Source organism: Phyllostomus hastatus, unplaced genomic scaffold (genome assembly GCF_019186645.2).
Source record: "Phyllostomus hastatus isolate PE091 unplaced genomic scaffold, TTU_PhHast_1.1 phas_contig_210, whole genome shotgun sequence".
NCBI classification, from domain to species: domain Eukaryota; kingdom Metazoa; phylum Chordata; class Mammalia; order Chiroptera; family Phyllostomidae; genus Phyllostomus; species Phyllostomus hastatus.
The window spans coordinates 15281245-15301091 of record NW_025333737.1 but is presented as its reverse complement, the minus strand read 5'-3'; the positions used below and the strand labels follow the sequence as shown (position 1 = coordinate 15301091).

The 19847-nt window shown below is 37.6% G+C and overlaps 1 protein-coding gene across 4 annotated transcripts in view; it reads left to right on the top strand.

Annotated features, from left to right (window-relative positions):
- TLK2 (tousled like kinase 2) overlaps positions 1 to 19847 on the top strand; it is a 109116-nt gene that overhangs the window by 81571 nt on the left and 7698 nt on the right. For all 4 annotated transcript variants that reach the window (XM_045836564.1, XM_045836562.1, XM_045836563.1 and 1 more), the window contains 7 exons: positions 440 to 506; positions 1307 to 1404; positions 2811 to 2892; positions 6890 to 6981; positions 12138 to 12227; positions 15650 to 15819; positions 17043 to 17181. In XM_045836564.1, the coding sequence (XP_045692520.1) occupies positions 440 to 506; positions 1307 to 1404; positions 2811 to 2892; positions 6890 to 6981; positions 12138 to 12227; positions 15650 to 15819; positions 17043 to 17181 (738 nt within the window). The remainder of the gene's footprint in view (positions 1 to 439; positions 507 to 1306; positions 1405 to 2810; positions 2893 to 6889; positions 6982 to 12137; positions 12228 to 15649; positions 15820 to 17042; positions 17182 to 19847) is intronic.

The following is a 19847-nucleotide window of genomic DNA, read 5'->3' as shown; positions in this document are numbered from 1 at the left end:
TATTATAGTATTAAGGTCTAAGAGTTAACAAAAATAATCAAATCCATTGGCTTATTATTTTGCCTTTTAAAAAAATTAGACATAAAATTTCTGGCTACCTCTCCTAAAGGATTTTCACCTGAGTAACATTTGGGACAAAACCAATACCATAAATAATGTAAAATTATAGCACATTTATATTATTATTTTTTGCAAATTAGACTTTTGGCTTTGAAGCCCTTCTTTCACAGAACATCTGATAAATCACAGGAGTTTTCTGGTGTCATAGGACTGCAAGATAAACTTTAAGTTGGTTTAGCTAAGAGACTGAATGTATTATTCAGTCTCTGAATATACATATATATTCAAAGCATACTATATAGCATGCTTTGGCATTTCTCTTTAAATAGGTGCACTATGATTTAAAGTAATTTATTAAATTTCTACCATTATTTTCCAGGTTAACATTAGCAGAATACCATGAACAAGAAGAAATCTTCAAACTCAGATTAGGTCATCTTAAAAAGGTAAATAGAAAGACAGATAGAATTTTTAATTTACATGTGGTGTGGAAGCAAGTTGGTTATTTGAGCTAATGTATTAGTTTCACATACCTGCAGAAATCTCTTATAATACTTTAAATCACATAGCAGCTCATATATTTTGCCTAAACTAGCTAAGAAGAATAGGTCTTATATCAACCATGTTGTTACATAAAGGCACCTATACAGAATTTGTTACTGATGATGTTCACAGGAGCATCTTAGATATAGGTTGCTCAATTATTTAATTCAGCCGCTCATATATTTTTGGTGGGTGCTGCTTACGGTGGTGGTGATCAGTAAGCATTTAATAAACTGCTATTGACGCCTGTTTGTTTTCTTCCCACTGGGTTCTCAGATCTTGTTGCATAAAAGAAACTTAAGGCACCCAGTATAATCCATACTTGCAGAACAGAACTAGATAAAGAACCTGATTTTTGTTTTAAAAAGATTGTATTTTTATATGCATACATACAAAACATTTCTGGAAACTTAGACAATAAACTTAACAGTGGTTACACCTGGGGGAGTGGGCATAGAGGGGAGGGAGCAAAGGGTCAGAGGACTCTTCCTTTTGCTACTGTAATTTTTGTATGACTTGAATTTTATTATAGGCTTGGTTTTTAATGACAAAAAGTCTAGTTCTTTAAAAAAATCTTTTTTAGTACAAAACATCCTCCTATAGTGTTCATGAGAAAGATGTCTCTGCTCATGGTTTTGGTAATGAGATTCTGGAAAGATAACATTTCTTGTGTTCTGAGCTATTTCTTTTCTTTTCACTTTAGGAGGAAGCAGAAATCCAGGCAGAGCTGGAAAGGCTAGAAAGGGTTAGGAATCTACATATCAGGGAACTAAAAAGGATACATAATGAAGATAATTCACAGTAAGCAATTTGGGAGTATGCTGGGTTAGAGACTGCTGAGCACTTTCTGACATGAATTGAATGGTCTAGAACAGTGACTTTCAACCAGTGTGCACAAGAAGCTGTGTAGTCGGGAGCACTGACCTCTTTTCCTTTAGATTGTCAAATAAAAAAATGACAGCAGCCAATACAACAGTAGCTGTCCAGTGTGACTGAATCAAAATTATGCCTATTTTCTTGGTCAGATTGTCAAAAAATATATTTTTTGGTGTGCTGCAAATTTTTAGTAATTAGTTTATGTATGCCATGAGATGAAAAGGGTTGAAAATCACTGGTCTGAAATGATATTTTTGTTTAATAATAAATTTGGTAAATTGATTCCATGGTGTATGTGGTTCTATTGGAGTATGTAATGCAGTTTTATGAACAAAATTATGATTTGCTTTAGTTTAAATATATGTAAACATACTAGATTCATATAGTAAATATCTTTACATATAACATGTTTACACAAGTAGCGGTCACTTAAACTATAGCTTTGTAGTGTAAATGGTGGGGTATACTATGTATTCACATTTGCCTACAGAGCCTTACTAAAGGGAAGAATGGGTGACATTGGGCTGTTGTGGAAAGATTATTGAGTTGGGATGACATCTGTTTTTTCAGTGACCTTTAAGGACCATTCAACTGTTGAGATTTTAAGCAAGAGTGTTAAGTTCAGCACATTGATTTAGATAAATGTCCGCCTTTGTTTATAAGTCATTTAAGAGACTGAAACTGTGAAAAGGAGACGGCAAGTGGGAAATGGCTTCTGTCTGTTATCTCTTCCTTCCCACATGCTTTGGACTCTGAAACACCATTTTTGACGTAGCTACAACTCATGTATTTTTGTTTGGCTTGTGTGAGCCATGGACTTGTGTTTCTGTAAAGTGCCGGGCAGCAGCCGTTACTGAGCCCTCTCTCTGCATGAGGCATAGTGCTAAGCGCCCCTGTGTTCTGTCATGTAGTCTTCACAGTAACCTGATGAAGTAGATCATCTTCGATAAATAGATCTGGAAGCATACTTAGAAAAAATTAAGTTAACTTGACCAGGGACCAGCCCTGCCCCCTCACTTGATAGCAAGGGCTGTCAACACGTCTACAGGGCGGGAGGCCAACAAAAAACACAGGTCTGGTTGTGGCTGCGTGGAGACTGGCACCTGTGCCTCATGGCTCTACAGCTAATGCTGTTCATTGTAATTCTACTGTATCTTTGAATTCTATAACTGTCTTTATGCTCAGAATTAGCTAGATTGGCATTGATTGCAAAACTGTCAGCAGCAGCTATGGTCATGTGTGTAACATGTTAAATATTCTGGAAATTTTGCACATTTGGAAGATTGTGTAATGCTTGACCTCAGAATGTTATGTATTCCCTGTTCCCACAGATTTAAAGATCATCCAACGCTAAATGACAGATATTTGTTGTTACATCTTTTGGGTAGAGGAGGTTTCAGTGAAGTTTATAAGGTAAGTGTGAGGAGCGGGTACAGAGACTAAGGATTAAATTACTGATTTTTAACAACTGAGGGAACATTTAGAATAGTGTAACTGTGGGTTGGTAACTACTGGTTGAAATTCAAAACTTTGAAGAACTGCTTTTAATAAACTTCAGTCAATAAGTAGGATACAAGAGTTTACCCTATTTTCAAGTTTGAAAAATAAATAATTATCGATTTTTTTTTGAAACAGGAAGGAAAAACACTAATTTCTGGCCAGTGGACTTATGGTGATTTTTATTCTTGTTCTGCACTTTCAGCCTCATCTACATTTGCTAGAAATGTGTATGCGTTACTTTTATTCTCATGAGAATTTGTTTTAACAAAGTAGATATGTTACAGTTAATACTTATTTGAAAGACTGCCTTTTGATGTTCTCCTCTAAGTCAGAGTAGCACTGGCATTTTGAAGGAGTGTCCTTGCTTAGAGTGCTTCCATCAGACCAGTCAAGTACAGACTCCTGTGCTTCCAGTTGATTTTTACTAAATGAGGAATTCAGCCAGTTTTGAATATAGCTGCCATATCCATAACATATTCACCAGCCACAGCCTCCTTAAATTTCTCTAGATGTTCCTGGTGTCTGGCTTTTAAATGCTGAGTTGACTTCTTAAGTGGTCTTTACTGCATGGCCCTTGGCAATTCCCTGTTTCTAATGTGTAGCCTTCACTGTTAGGCTTTATGCCCATGTGAATTTATACATGGGAAATCTTTTGTGTAAAATAATTAGTTTTCACTTCACAAAAAAAAAAAACAGTAAAAACTAGTTCTGCTGTTTTTTCTCTTTTTTACTATTTTTTGAGGTAATATGTACATAAAGTTTATAGTTTCAATTAACCATTCTTAAGTGTACAATTCAGTGGCATTAAGTACATTCACAATGGTTGTGCAACTATCATTGCTATTCATTTCCAGAGCTATAGTAATATTTTTAGTGTGCTGCTAGGTTTGATTTTCTAGTATGTTATTTCCATTTCTTATCTGTGTTTATAAGTGGGACTGACCCATACTCATCTTTTGCGTGCAAGCAGCATTATCTAGCTTTGATGTCATGGTCATCCTAGAGTGAGCTGTGGAATTTCATTACATGGGAATTGTTAGCTTCCTAAAAGTTTCTCAGAGCTGACTCATAATCACCTGGGTAGGTGTCATTTTAGAAGAAACTGATCACCTATTCAATTCCCTCAACAAATACTGATCTATTCAGATTTTCTTTTCCTTCTAAAGTCAATTTTGGTAGTGCAATTTCTTCTGGAAATCTTTCATTTCACCTTGATTTAAAAATATCGTCCATTCCTTAGTTATTCCTCTTCTTGACTGGTAGGTCAGAGATTAGCCAGTGTTTTTTTCCCCCTCTAAGAATCAACTTTGTTTTGTCAATCAGATCTGTTGTTTGATTTGCTTTCTATTTTATTAAGTTTTGCTTTGAATCCTTTCTTTCTTCTACTTTCTTTGTTTTTATTTGTTTTCATTCTTGAAGCATATGCTTAGTTTATATTTGGTAATTTTTTATTGTAAAAAAAACACGTAAAATTTACCATTGTAACCATTTTTAAGTGAACAGTTCAGTATATTGGGTATGTTCATGTTACTGTGAAACATGCCCAGAATTCTTTCATCTTGCAAAACTGAAACTCTAATGGTTATCAACAGTTCTACTTTTCCTCCCTTCCCAGCCTTTGTAACTGCAATTCTTTCTGTTTCTTTGAAATTGGCTACTTCAGATACCACACATAAGTGGAATCACAGTGTTTGTCTTTTTGTGACTGGCTTATTTTACTTAGCATAGTGTCCTCAAAGTTCTCCTTGACTGGTGTGGCTCAGTGGGTTGGACATTGTCTCACAAAGTGAAAGGTCACTGGTTATATTCCTGGTCAGGGCATGAGCCTGGGTTGCAGGCCAGGTCCCTGGTTGGGGGCGTTCAAGAGGCACTGATTGATGTTTCTCTCTTACATCAATGTTTTTCTCCCTCCTGTCTCCTCTCTCTAAAAGTAAATTGTTTTTTAAAAAGAGTTCATCCCTATTAAAGCATGTGACAGGATTTCCTCTTTTTTTAAGGCTGAATAGCATTCCATTGTATGTATGCACCAAATGTTCTTTACACATTCAGCTGCCAGTAGACATTTTGGTTGCTTCATCTTGTTTGTTGTGAATAGTACGGCTTTGAACATGGTGCAGATACTGTATTTTTTGGACTATTAAGATGTACTTTCCTGGGGGGGGCATTAGGGAGAAAAAGGGGGGTGCACCTTATAGTCTGAATGTAGCTTTACATTGGTGAAATATTATGTTATTTATGTTATTAAATATTTTACCACATTTTTTGCTTCAATTTTTTTTTTCCTATTTTCCTCCACTAAAACCTAGGTGCATCTTATGGTCCGAAAAATACGGTAGTCTTTCAGTTCTTTTGGTGATGTACCCAGAATTGGGACTATTCCTTTTCTTTAAATCATCAAAATTGGTTATTGGAACTTCCTTCCCGGTTACTACTGTTTTTTTTTATCCTCTTTTTTCTTTATGTATTCTTTAAGCAGTCTAACACTTGTAAAATCTAGATGCTTCTTACAATGATGCATACATTTAATGTAGGGGGTTTTTTTTCCTGTTCTTCACTCACCAAAAGCCTTTCTTAAATCAGAGGTGGATCATAGTGCCTTGGGTTCAAAAATATGAAGAAAAATGATACTTATAATATCATTAGTGTTCTTAGAAATTAAATGGTATTTAATACGTCTTTTAAAGACTTGAAATGGTTCTCTACTCTTAAAGCCATGATGGTGTACATGCTTGGTGGACTTCAAACTCTAAGAAAAATAGAGTTCAAAAGTCTCCGTTTCTGTGAAATAAGATACTTTGTTCGAATGAAGTCGTTTTTATATTTTAAAAAATACTGGTTTATATTTAGTGTAAATTAGAAGTTTCTTTTATAAGCAGCCATCTCTTGAATGCAGTGCTTTCCTGCAGGCAACTTACATTTTTAAAGACCTGTAGAGCAGCCATGACTGTGGATGGTGTGTCTGCGCCTGTCGCCTTTATGTGCTCACACATTGGTAGAAACTAGCAGATGGGTGGTAATAATGTTGGAACTGATGTACTGAATTTTTTAATCTTAACTTTAAAAAGCTAAGAAAAACTATTTGTTCTAAAGGAGTTCCTCAATAAATTCTTTTGTGTGGGGGAAATTGTCTGTTGTATAAAAAGGCTATTTTATCAGATTGTGATTTACACCCGGCATCGTTATTCCCATGATAGAGGACCTAGCTGATGCTGGATTTGCCAACAGAGGTGGCCTTTGAGGAAAGCATGTCCCTTTGTTGGGACAGTGCTGGAGAGGTGACTTGGTGTGACTAATTTCAGACACTGTTGGGGACAAAAACTGCTTTTTTATTTACTCAGCATATATGAGAGGGATTAAAGGCAGGGATTTTTGTTTTTGTTTCTGTTTTAATAAACACAATGTGACAAATCACAAAGTTATTTTCTAAACAAATGTAGCAAAGAAGTGCATCCTGAGGGGTTATTTCTCAAAAAGGCAGTCTGTATCCCCAGCATTTCAGAAGCTGACTTGCCTTGGAAGTGTGTCAAGTCCCAGTGTCAGCTGAGGGACAAGAGACAACCTAAGGGAGAAAAGTCTCAAATAGGGCAAATGATGGAAATGTCCGGAAAGAGAATTGTTTGGAAGTGGCTGTGAAGGCATGGGCTATCTTTCTGTTTGTGGTGTGTGCTTGGTTTTATTTCCTAAACCCCTTGGTGCCAGTGTGTCTAGAGACCTCTGTCTGATCACAAGTTTCAAGAAGACGGTTTCTACTCTAAAACAAGTATGTGATGTGTTGTCTTCTGCTGTTGTTTTATTTAATAATGCATTTTGGACTTTGAATATATTGATCTGTTAAATAGAAGCTTCAAGTTAGTCGACTATAATTCTTGTTAGCATTTTTCCAGAATATAATTTATTCCTTTTTTTATAGGCATTTGACCTAACAGAACAAAGATATGTAGCTGTGAAAATTCACCAGTTAAATAAAAACTGGAGAGATGAAAAAAAAGAGAATTACCACAAGTAAGTGATACTAGATTGTTTGATTTGTCAAAATCTAGTAATAATAGCTTGAGTTTGAACACTGTGTTAGGAGCTTTACATACATTGTTGTTGTTTTATTTAATCCTCATAACTGTCCTAAGAGAGTCAACTTTCCATCTTACTATTGAGGAAACTGCTACTTAGAGAATTTGAGAAATAGTTAAGAAATGGCTGGGCTGGTATTTAAATCCATACTTCCCTTAATCCAAAACCCATGCTCTTAACCTCTTCTTCCATTGGCTACAGTAAACAAAGCCTCAGAAATTGTCGTTGCTTGTCTGTAGAAATCAGAGGAGGGTATCTTTAGTGGTCTAGGGACCCTGAGAAGCACCTGGTGGGGCTTTTTAAGCTGCTGTAGTCATTTCATTATGGAGGAGGCAGATCGTTGGCGGGGGGTGGGGGACCTGGAATGCCTCAGTGGTACTTGTCTGACTTGTTCGGCTCCTCAGTGCTGTGCTCACCTCCCTTGGCACAGTTTGCCCGTCTCGGGGTTCTTGGTCTTCAGTGTCCCACTTACTACGCTTGCCTCTCCTCAGAATGCCTCTAGTGGCAGCCCTCATCTGTACTTGTGGTAAGGGGGGCGCTGACTTCTTTAGAATGAATAGTTATTACATGTGCAGATGTGAATTTCTTTGTTCCACTAATGCCAGGTTTTGCTGGTTTCCTCCGAGCTTCAAAACATGGGAGTTCATGACTCATTTGCTTTGGAGGCCACACAGAATCCGTTTACTATTAGGATCCCTGCTGGGCTTAATATTGTTTCCTTGTTGTACGTACAAGTACTGAGTTAGACATGTTGTACCCCTGAAAGGAGGAGGTGGCCTCTTTTGATATGAAGAACCCGCTTCTTTTCTCTAAAAGCAGTTTTGGTGGTTTTCTTATAAAATGTTCTTTGGAGGGGAAAAAATAATAGACTTTGAAGTAGACTTTCAGTTGATTTCTAAATCTCAAGGGGAAAATAAACATTTCTACATCATCAACCCCTTCTTGGCACATGGACCAAGGCAACTTTTGCTTTTTACCTATGGGTCATCAGGGATCCAGGCGCTCTTCCTATTCCATGCAGGCTGGCAGTGGCTCTCAGCCCTAGGGAAGAGAATGTTCCTTTGATAGTAAGAGAAATAGGGCATAGCAGAGGTGGGAGAAAGGATAATACGTGGTTTATGCATGGCATCCTGCAATGTGTACCTTACGTGACAGGCAGCTGCAGTCCAGATGCTTCTGAGGCGCAGTTACATTATAAGTACATTCCAGTCACTTGACGTGCAGGAGGAATGGCAGGCTACAGTGAATGCCAGGAGCATTTCAGAGAAGGAAACCACATGTTGTTCTGACTAGTTATAAATGAGAAATGTCCCCATTACATCGAGACTTTCACAGTGCCCACGTGTGTTGGAACAGTATACTCTTCTCTTTAAAAATGCCCTCTAGCTATCCTTGGAGCTTGTTGTATAACTTGTGTATGCACTGACCACTCTAAACAGTTGACTCTATAAGGGACCAGCCTTGGTCGACCAAGACCAAGAGGTCAACCAAGACTGTCTTCCGAAGAAGACAGTTCCTGTGCCAGGATCTGTACACATTTTGCCTAGTCTCGTTATCCAGCTTTTAGGCTGACCTTAAAGAAAACTCCAGTGGGTGTTCACACCCCAGTATTTTGAACAGTGAGGTATTGAAGCCAGAACCATGTACCTCCTTGACACATTGGGCAAGTCCTTGTGGGTATGAATTGGTTGGCTTTCTCACATTTCTGTACCAGAGAGTCAGAGAGCAAGTGGGGGGATTGTCTCATGTTTCTGAGCTCTTTACCAGCCTAGCTAAGGCTCTAGGTGGTGCCTTCCTACTCCGTCTTCTCACTTGAGGTGGGAGTTGGCGTGCCTGAGCACCTACCTCTGTGGGGTCATCTGGGCAGAGGCCATTTCCCAGTTGACACTGGGGAGGGGGTGTGCAAAGTTATTATGATGTCCATTCATCCTTGGGGAGAAATTTTTAAGCACTTCCACCTTTTGTTTGAAAGATTCTTTTCTCGCTAAGTGTTACGAAATCATATTGATGAATTTTAGCCTACAGATAATAATGAATTAGCAAAATGTCATTAACTTCTTTGAGCTTAAAGAGGTTTAAATCAAGCACATAACAGATTTTAGAGAGTGCTTTAAAAATTCAGTATTGGTGATTGCTGGGGGGAGGGGGTATAAGGGGACTAAATGGTAATAGAAAAAAATATAATGAAGATATGTTTTTTAAAAATTCAGTATTAGTGTTGCAGGTTCGATTCCCAGTCAGGGTACATGCCTGGGTTGCAGGCTGTAACCCCCAGCAACCGCACATTGATGTTTCTCTCTATTTCCCTCCCTTCCCACTCTAAAAATAAATAAATTAAATTAAAAAAAAAAGAATTTCTATAATAATCAGTTTTCCAAGTTAGAAAAAAAATTAAAAACAAAAAAATTCAGTATTAAACTAAAAAGTAATATACTTTAGTGTTATGATAACATTATAAATATGAAAATGCTACTCTATGCAAAGTTAAGGTCTTTTGATTGCTTTTCCTTTCATGTGGATGACTTTCTAGTCCCATCTGGAATCAGGATTTTTTGTTTGTTTGTTTGTTTTTGTTTTTGTTTTTTTAGAAGAGAAAGTCAAAGAAAATAAAAGGCTGCTGTTTTGTTTAATTTTGGGTACTATTCTATACCTTCCTTACTCTCCTCCTTCCCCCACAAACAAAAAGTAAACTGATTGTTTTACTTTTGTATTATTAAAGTATTAATAGGTATTACTAGATTTCTCTGACTCTCTAAAATAATATATTACAAAATATACAGTAGGAAAATTTCATATAAAGCTTTCTGCAGAAGTAATTGTGTTTTATATATTCTTGTATGATACTCCTTTCTAGTCTTCGAGGATAACATCATTTTGAAAGTCTTAAATCTACATCCTACTTGTTAGAGAGTCAAAGACATTAACACTGGAGTGGATAAGTTTATTCCAGATTTCTTAGTGAAGTCTCTGTATTTACAGTGCATTTACCCCTTGGATGCTAAGTGCACATGTGAGGGTGTGGCAGAGCTGCTGCCTTGCCTGACAAAGCCTGAGAAGCTGGAGTGAGTGCTCTCAGTGATGCACAGCAGATTCCCTTAGTCCAGATTCCCTCAATCGGGGAGGAGTTTGAATGACACTTCCTTTCATTCTTAATTTGTGCCTCCTTTAGTTTTCTCTGTTTTCTGTAACTTAATAGAGAAATTGATCTCTATTCTGAAATGCACAAAATCAAATGTTAAAGCAAGAGTGCAGGAAACTATGGATTTACAGCATGCTAGAGTAAAAAATGACCTGAAAGTTATCTACTTAGTTCGTAGGTTTCTAAACTTGTTGTTTTTTAAAACAGCATCACCTTTATTTTACCAAGTGAAATATTACATGGAATCTTGAAATAGGAAAAAAGATAAGTGTGGAGCTACTTTGGTGGATGTGGCGGGGGTGGGATGGGCCAAAGCTACCTTTCTTTGCTCAGCATTTCTGCAAGGGCTCCAGAGGTAAGGCTCTCGGGTGAGCCCCCTTTAAAGCTGCCAATCCAGTACAGTGATAGTAAAGCCCAGGGAGGTGGGCTCACAAAGCCCAGACTTGAAGCCAGGTTTCTTGGTCCCAGTGTAGCATGGGTTTTGATACTACTCTAGGTGTGGCAAGACTTTCTTTTTAGAAAGACATAAAAACGATAAAATGAAGTATCAGAAGAAGCAGAAATTGCCAAAAGTGGCACCTTGAAAAATAAGCGTAGTCAGCCCTAACTGGTGTGATTCAGTGGATTGAGCACAGGCCTGTGGACCAAAGGGTCAGCAGTTTGATACCCACTCAGGGTACATGCCTGGGTTGCGGGCCAGGTCCCCAGTAGGAGGCATGTGAGAGGCAACCACACACTGATGTTTCTTCCCTCTCTTTCTTTCTCCTTTCCCTCTCTGTAAAAATAAAATCTTAAAAAAAAAAAATAAGCCTAATCAAATAAAGTTTCCATTGGGGAAAATATATTTAATTACTTTTATATTTCTATTCCCCCCTTCCCAATTGTTTTCTCAGCTTTTTGTTAGTTGAGTACTTTTCTGTATATTTTTGGTATGCTAAAATACACCAATTTCAGAAAACATCCCTTCTTTTAGCTTTATTTTACCACACTATGGAAAGTTTTTTTAATGACTCTTGCTTTATAACAGATTGTCCCAAACTAAATGGCGCTAGGTTACTTAAAATATAATAATTTCCTATTGCTCTTTGTAAATAAGAATGAAATACTTTTAAAATTATTGGTAATTATATTATATAAATATGTTCTATTATTTTAAAATTTAGTATATGACTGTGTCCTAATATATAGTACACTTCTGTTCCTAATTTTATTAAATGCTTCTAAATTGGAAAAGTACTAAAAAAATTGTTAACATTCTCACATTTTCTGAGAAGAAAATAAAGCTGATAGCCCTTTAAATCCTTTTTGTAAGGAGTAAAACTTAGAAACAAATACAAGTCCTGGCTGGGATAGCTCCGCTGGTTAGAGCATCATCCTGATGCGCCAAGGTTGCAAGTTTGATTCCCAGGCAGGGCACATACAGGAATCAACAAATTATTGCATAAATGAGCAGAACAACAAATCTCTCTCTTTCTAAAAATCAATAATTAAAAAAAATACAATTCACTGCTAATTGCCGTATATAACCAGTAGTCCTTTTACCCAAGGAATTTATATGCTAATTAATGTCCTTGATACAACACCTGGATATAAACATTTATAGATTTGAATTACCACCTTTAGAAGTTAAGTGGGAGCTGTCTTTATAATTTTTAAAGCTCTGATATTTGGCTATAAATATAAAACAGGTGAGATTGTCACAGAATGAACTTGAAAAGGATAAAATTTATTCATTCAACAAATATTTGAGCACCTACTATTTTCTCAACAGCTTGCTAGATACTAGTAGAGAAAATAGGATGAGGAAAGATAAGGGAACCAGATGGATCTGAATGGAAGGAGTGGAATGAGTAGGTGGAAATAATAGAGAAATAAGAGAATACATAGGCGTATCCTTGATGAGTTCTGAAAGGCCAGAATACAAAATGTTAATTTTCCATTTTGTTTACAGGCATGCATGTAGGGAATACCGGATTCACAAAGAACTGGATCATCCCAGAATAGTTAAGTTGTACGATTACTTTTCACTGGACACTGACTCGTAAGTGCTGTACCACTTCAGCTTAGTAATTAATACTAGTCGTGTGTTGACTACTCATGGAATAGAATTTAAATCTGGATTCAGGAAAAACTCTTTGAGGGAACCAAATATATTTATTTATGGCCAAATAATCATACGTAAATTCAGAACTGGGCAGCAAGTCACAGAACGGGTGCATTTGGTGCTGGTAAATGTTTAACTTTCAGCTTGGTGGGTAGAGGGATGTGACTAATTTGTGGTATTTGCCAATTTCTGTGGTATAAATACTCTCAACACGTCTGATTTCAATCTATCAATTAAAAAATAAAACAGCTTTATTGAGATATAACTTACATACCATAGTTCGCACTTTTAAAGCAGTGATTTTCAACCTTTTTTTAATCTAATGGCACATATAAAGTAATTACTAAAATTCTGTGAAACACCAAAAAATATATTTTTGTGCTTATCTGACAAAAAATAGGTATCATTTTGATTCACACTGGACAGCTATCATTGTGTTGGCTGTTGTCATTTTTTCACTTGACAATCAAAGAGAAAAGAGGTCAGTGCCCCTGACTACATAGTCAGGTATTGCACGTTTTAAAAATTTTTGCAACATACCAGTTGAAAATCACTGTTTTAAAGTATACAGTCAATTCTCTGGTGTTTAGGGTATTCAGAGATATGCACTACCATCTTAAGAGTCAATTTTAGAACCTTTTTATCACCTCGGAAAGAAATCCCATACCTTTTGCTGTCGTCTCCCTGTCTCTCCACCTGCCCTCAGCCCTCAGCAGCCACTAATCCACTTTTTGTCTCCGTAGAGTTACTGCCTTGGACTTCCATATGAATGGATCATACATATGTAGACTTTTGTGACTAGCTTTTTTCATTTAGTATGGTATTTTTTCAAGATTTATCTTTGTCATAGCATGTATCAGAACTTCCTTTTTATCATCAGATATATTTCATTGTATGGACATAACACTTTTTGTTTGTCCATTCATTCTGTGAATGGCTTAATAATCAGCTTACAAAATTCCTGAAAATTTAACTTCAGCATACCACTTACATGTACCAGTGAGTGTGGACTGTTTTAATAGAGTCTCTGCCCCACCCTGGCAAGCGATGAGCACTGACAGGTCTTTTAAGGAAGTGCCAGAGATGTGATTTTATCATAAAATGGGAATGAATATGGCATAAATTCATGAAGGCATTGCCCAGTGCTCTGTGTTGAAATACAGGTTCATAGGCTTATAGGATGTCAGAATTGGAAAGGATCTCTGTCCCCTTCTCATTTTGTAGGTGGAGATTTGAGGACCAGAAGTTATAATACTTAGGTATTATTGTATTTAATTACCAGGTATAGACAAGCTCTACTACTTTAGGGTTTATCCAGGAGTTGAGAAATATTTCAACGTTTGGAAACATTTTCTCTGCAGGAGTCTGAACTGAGTCAGAACTGCACTGGGTCTGGCGTGCAGGTGTTCCTCCTAGCCTCCCTGTGTAACTCCAGGAGTTTTGGCCTGTTTCAGGCAGCAGCTGTCTCAGAGATTGCTACACAGAGAACCAGCCCATATTTAGAAATGACCCCAAAAGGAGACCATAATTACCTTTGGGAACATGAACTATTTACTCTTTTATCCACTCTGGGGTTTCTCCTTTACAGTAGGGTGGCCATTGAATCAGTCATAGCCACGTGTGTGTGGCATGGAGTGGGGTTCAGAAAAATACCCAGGTACAGAGCACGTCTCCCCAGGAGGGGGAGGCTTTACTGTTGTGCTTGAAGTAAATTCCTGAACACTAGGTAGCACCTGCCCCGCCCCTGTGTAACTACAGAAACTATTTTAAAGGTAACTGTAATGATTTAGATTATCTGCTGTTTTGAATTATATACTTACTTTTAACTAACCTGAGAAATTGAGTTAATTTTGTGCTATTCTTATTGTTTTTGTTCTTCCTGTTGTGTGTATGATGAGTTTTCATCAACAATGTCAGATCATTTTAGAAAGTCCTCTGTGAGTTGTTTGAGTATGAAAAGTGAATTTTATTTTCAGCTTGCATTTGGGTCAAAGAATAGATTCACTGAGCACAAGAATCTGTATCTCAGATTTTAGTGTCTCAGATCAGAGAATCTATAAATTCAGACTTTCTCATATAGGGTGCTAGCATATGTTAGTATGTTTCATAAGAATCATAAGGCTGTTGTTAGTTAGGGACTCTGTGGAACTGTGTCTGTCCACATTTCACTGCAGTTCGTTTTGAAAATCTCAGATTGCCTAGAGGCCCATAGTGCTAGTCCTGAGTTTGTCTGCTCCTCACCCTCCTCTTCTGCAACTTAGATGAATTGGCCCTTGTAGGCTGTGTTTACCAGGCTCCTGTGTCAGTTCTTGTTCAACTAGATTCAGTCAGTGGGGAGACAGAGATGGTCATGGGTGGAGGGGACACATCCCCTTCACGGCGGTTCCAGTTTCCCTTGGTGACCCCTGGGTTCTGGTTGCACCATCTCCTCCCTCTGGCCCTCTGGCCCTAGGGTGTGAATGACTTCCTGCTCTGGATGATCTCTGGAGTGCCTCACTGGCCGGTTGTCTTCTCAGATCTTTCATCATCTGTGTGTTCAGTTCCCTGAATTAAAGCCTGTGTTTGAAATACTCAAGTGCTTTTTATTTCCTGGTTAGACTCTGGATGATAACACCCATATTGTCACAGCTCTGAATAGCTTAAAAGGTATTCATCTCTCAGGAATACTCAAACACTTCAGTTTGTAACTGCCTTGGAAGATACACACATGACCCTTAATGCCAGGAATGGTAATGCAGTTTTAAATCTGGGTCTGTTTAATGTACTGATACAAGTGAAGAAAGAAAAGCCATACTATGTAACAACACATTTGTAAGAACCATCGATACTATAATTTAAAAAGCTCTTTTATTCCTTGTGTTTAGCAAAGAGAAACTGTAGTACAGTATTGTGTCAAACTGCCAGGAGGCATGGTATGCAACTAGTTTCCGGGCCCTGGGCAAACCTGAGATTTTCCCTCGCTGTCAGCACTCAAGAGTCATAGAAAATGTGTGTAGTGAGAACTGTGTACTTGATTACAATATGTTTGTTTAGAAATGGGGCATGGCGTGGATATGTAAAGGAGACCCTTCCAAAAAGATACCCACCCTAAATACACTGCAGCTGAGGTGTGCCGTGCATGGGCTTCAGCACAACGGATTCCAGCATAGGGGGTATGGGAGCCCTTCACCAAGAGAGTAAGCTGTTTTCTTCCTGTGCCCACTCAAGTAGCTAAGACTGAGTAAAGAATAGAAGAGTATTTTAGGGAACAAAGAAGAAAGGAGTGAGAGGCTAATTACCTGAAGTTTTCACTGGGGCTGGTTTAGTCTTAATCTGTTTGCTCTTGTCTCATGGTCACATGTTGGTTCATTTGTCTTTAGGTTTTGTACGGTATTAGAATACTGTGAGGGAAATGATCTGGACTTCTACCTGAAACAGCACAAACTAATGTCGGAGAAAGAGGCCCGATCCATTATCATGCAGATTGTGAATGCTTTAAAGTACTTAAATGAAATAAAACCTCCCATCATACACTATGACCTCAAACCAGGTATGTCTAACTTTGAAGAGACAGTATTGGTGGCTTTTTGTTGGTCTCATAAGTGACTTTTAATTTTATAAAGTGAGAGAATTTGGCAGGAGCCAAGAAGGCCTAAAACCACCTGACTTTAGATTGCTTGAGTAGGTGTGGGAACAAAACAGCCCTGGCCACCAGTGGTGGGTTCGGAGGGTGGGTTGTATTAAATGCTCTAGAGAAACAATGCCCTGTGTTTAGAGCCAGGGCAACTCATGATGTCAGTCTGATTCAAGAAAGAACTGTTCTGGCAGGCTCCACTCTGTTTTTCCCATTGGTCACGCTGCACAGCAGTTCCTCCACTCCCGATCTCTTTGATAAATGCTCAAAAATTGACAACTTAGTTCTCACATATATCTCCTGTTTCATTAAATTCCACGCAGAGTTTCCCATCTTTTTGTCCGGTTACTATCTAACTTGGATAGTCATCAGCAAAAAGTAGAGGGCAGTTGGACTTCTTACCTCTAATTTTTGTTGAAGTCTGTGTGCGGTGTTCCCTGTGGACTGCTCTAACCTGTTCAGTGTTGGTGTGAGGAAGATGGCTCCCATTTACCCCCTGGTGTGGCACAGTTGTTAAGTTTGCTTTCCTGTTCTGGTAGCTGCATATTAACTCTTGCTATTCAGTATTCTTCAGTGTTCTAATACAGTTCACATGACTAAAAAAAAATTCATGTCAGTGAAGTGATTTTTAAAACAGATGGCCATTGTGTGATTGGGTTTTCCATCACTGAATTTAATACATTTTCCTGCCTTAGGAGCTGTAGGTGGCACTGTGGTACTACCTTTGATTCCCTTGTAAGTTTTCTTTGATTTTTTTCCTCCCAAAACTAATGTTCTAAACACGGTGGTTTTAGAGATCCTTATTGAAAGTTGAGATGAACCTTTCTTACCATTTCTGACCAACTGTACAAGTGCTGTTTGACTTTGGCAAGTTATAATTATTTCCACTGCTCATCGTGATGGTTTTGGCACATTAAGCAGGTGATTCTTGGAAAATAGAAGGTTGCAGCCAGACACTGAGGACTCTTGCCCCAGCATTCAAAGTCCAGCTCATTTTATTCCTGGGATTTAAGCTGTTTGATATCACGCATGCAAGAGTTTGAGATCAGTTGTCTCCCTCTTGTCTGTTATTACCTTAGATTGTTCTCTTAATCTCTTAGTAAGTCTCTTTTTATTCATGAAGATTTTTATCTTTTTAGGTAATATTCTTTTAGTAAATGGTACAGCGTGTGGAGAGATAAAAATCACAGATTTTGGTCTTTCCAAGATCATGGATGATGATAGCTACAATTCAGTGGATGGCATGGAGCTAACATCACAAGGTGCTGGTACTTATTGGTAGGTATCTGGGAGGTCTGCCAGGTTGGCTGATGGAGATGTGGCTGTGCCATATTGAAGCATTGGTGATTAATAGTTAATACCTGCATTCTGTCTGTTTGACTCTATTTATATTAATGTCCTAATTTTTCTTTTTCTTGAAAACCATTTAGAGAGCGGGATTATGTGTGGTCAGGTGTTTGAGTTGTGTGTTTCCTCTGTAGATTTAGCCCCACTGAGTAGGTAGAGAATGAGGTTGCTCATTTGTATATATAAAGAATGGCCCTAAATTCTTTTCATTTCAAATGCAGGTCTCACTCTTCGTGGGTTAATGGGGTGAGGAATTTGTTTCTAGAGTTGCCCGAGGATGATAGATTCTCAAGAACTAAGGACTTCTGAAGGTCAGGATATAAAAAACAACCCTTGAAATCTAAGTGGGAAAAAGCCTGCAGTTTTCCAAGAAATGTGTCCATCTCCCTCAGCCATGTTCTAAAAGGTTTTGAGTCACATTTCTTCCCATCTGTCCTCACACATCTCTCCCCACCCACCCTACCCCATCTAGCTCTCTACCTGCCTCTTCTGTGACCTATCCTACTTCTGTCTACTATGACTAGTATGACTTTTGACAGTGCGGACCATAAAAGGTACCTACAGCACAGGCATTCACAATAACTTTGTGATCGTATGTGTATTAACAGAGCAGTCTTTTCACATCTGTGGTGGTAACACAAAACCATATAGTGGAATGTGTGGTTTGAACATGAAGAAAGCTTCCAGTAGCAGCACAAGTGTTGGGTGACCTGTTCCTTTGGGTGACACATGCTGTTATACCCCAGGACCAGTTGGCCAGGTCATTTATGTGTGGGACTGGAGAATAGTGACTGTCTAGAAAGGAAGGTGTTGATCTGAAGCAGAGAAGGACAGGGGTGTCTTTGCCAGCACATAGGGTCAGTCCTGTTCTCATCAGTCTGATCATATGTAAGTTACATATATTAAAGAACCAGTCAAATGCTGCTAAAAACAAAATTTCTAGTTTCTCTTGCTCCTCATTGTTTGTGGAGATGGTGCTTATAGTGAAAATCAGTCACTGAATTAAAACTTTGAGATGCTAGGTTTAAAATAGAAGCTGCATTTACAGTGTTTATTCATATGGAGGTTATTGTGGGTTAGTGTTCCTGTCACTAAATGACATAAAAATAGCTGCTGTTGGAAATTCTGGAAGCAGGTCTTATACCTCTGCTATATAAGTTCCCTGGAACTTGGATTGGAGCTATTTGTTTGATAGCTTGTTCTTTTGAAAAGGTGAAGCCTTTTCATGTTTAATTAGTTTTCTCATTGCTACCTGTTGCTATATTTGCTAAGCTATAAAAATTCATTGGTTGGAATTTAAATAAAATTTATGCAGTGTTTGGGATTAGCTTCAAATCCACCTGTTTGGGTTGAAGTAAAGAGGGATGTGTATGACTAAGGGCTCACCAAGTGTTGATAGATACTGCAGCTAGATTATGATTATTTGGGGGTCCATTTACTGTTCTTTCTCCTTTCAGTTATACTGACATTATTTTCTTAGTGAATAGTAATGTAAAGAGGGGCTACTGAGAAGATGAAATTTTATGGGTTTCTACAAAGGTTTAAAAAGTCTTCATATCGGTAGAAACATTGACATAATAATCATCCTTAATATGTCATCTTATGATGCCCCAGAGAGACACCAGTAGATAGGAGGACATAATTCTAAGTGAGTGTACTTGGCGTTTGCTTGTTCCAGAATTATTCTGCTCTGAGTACTACTTTTAAGTAAGTGACTTATATGTAGAAGAGGCTTTGAGACTCAACATTTTTCTCTGTGAGGATTTTATCATCATGGAATATGCAACTATGTTTTTTTAAAAATTAGTGTAGTTTCCTAAAACTGTCATTTACTCTCCCTCCCAAAGTCCTCGATAGGGAATTAAAATGCTTATTATTTTTAGTATTTGGGTAAAGAACCGGTGTATTTCTTCATTTACAGAGGGGGAAATGGAGACTAGAAAGTGATTTTCCAGACTTCTATTAAGTGGCAGTGTCTTATGCATTCTAAATATTTGCCCAAATTGTTACTCTGCATGTGGTCAAGTTCAACAATTTCCATTCTTCCCCACCACCACCACAAAAAAGTTACAGATACATTAAAATGACCATTTTAGAGTCAATATTCTATTTGTTATATATCCAATATAATATTTGATATATATATATGCGCTAAATAATAACTATAAAAACTAGGGTTTGGGGAGGTTTTAGTAGCATTTGGAAGAACAATTTTTAAAATAAATTATTTTTCCTATGTTTCTTTGCCATTTTCGCCTTTGTAAGTTCTGTATCTATATGTTCATTTCTCAATGTGTGTTTTAGCTAAAAGTTTTCATTGTCAAATAGTAATCTAAGTCAGTGGTCTTAATTATCCAAAAATGTCTGTTAAAAATAATAAATATAAAACAAGAACATCAAACTAAACTACTTTAAAAAAGCTGGCCTATCTCTCCACACCATCCTCCTTTCTTGTATCTCTCCTTTCTTGGAGAGTGAATAAAAACTTGACTCTCTTTAAAAAAAACAACAACGAAGAAAGTTCATCATATGAACATTTTTTGCCTCTCAACTCTGTGGTCCCCTTCAAGCGTAAGTTTAGGTTTTTTTTTATCAGA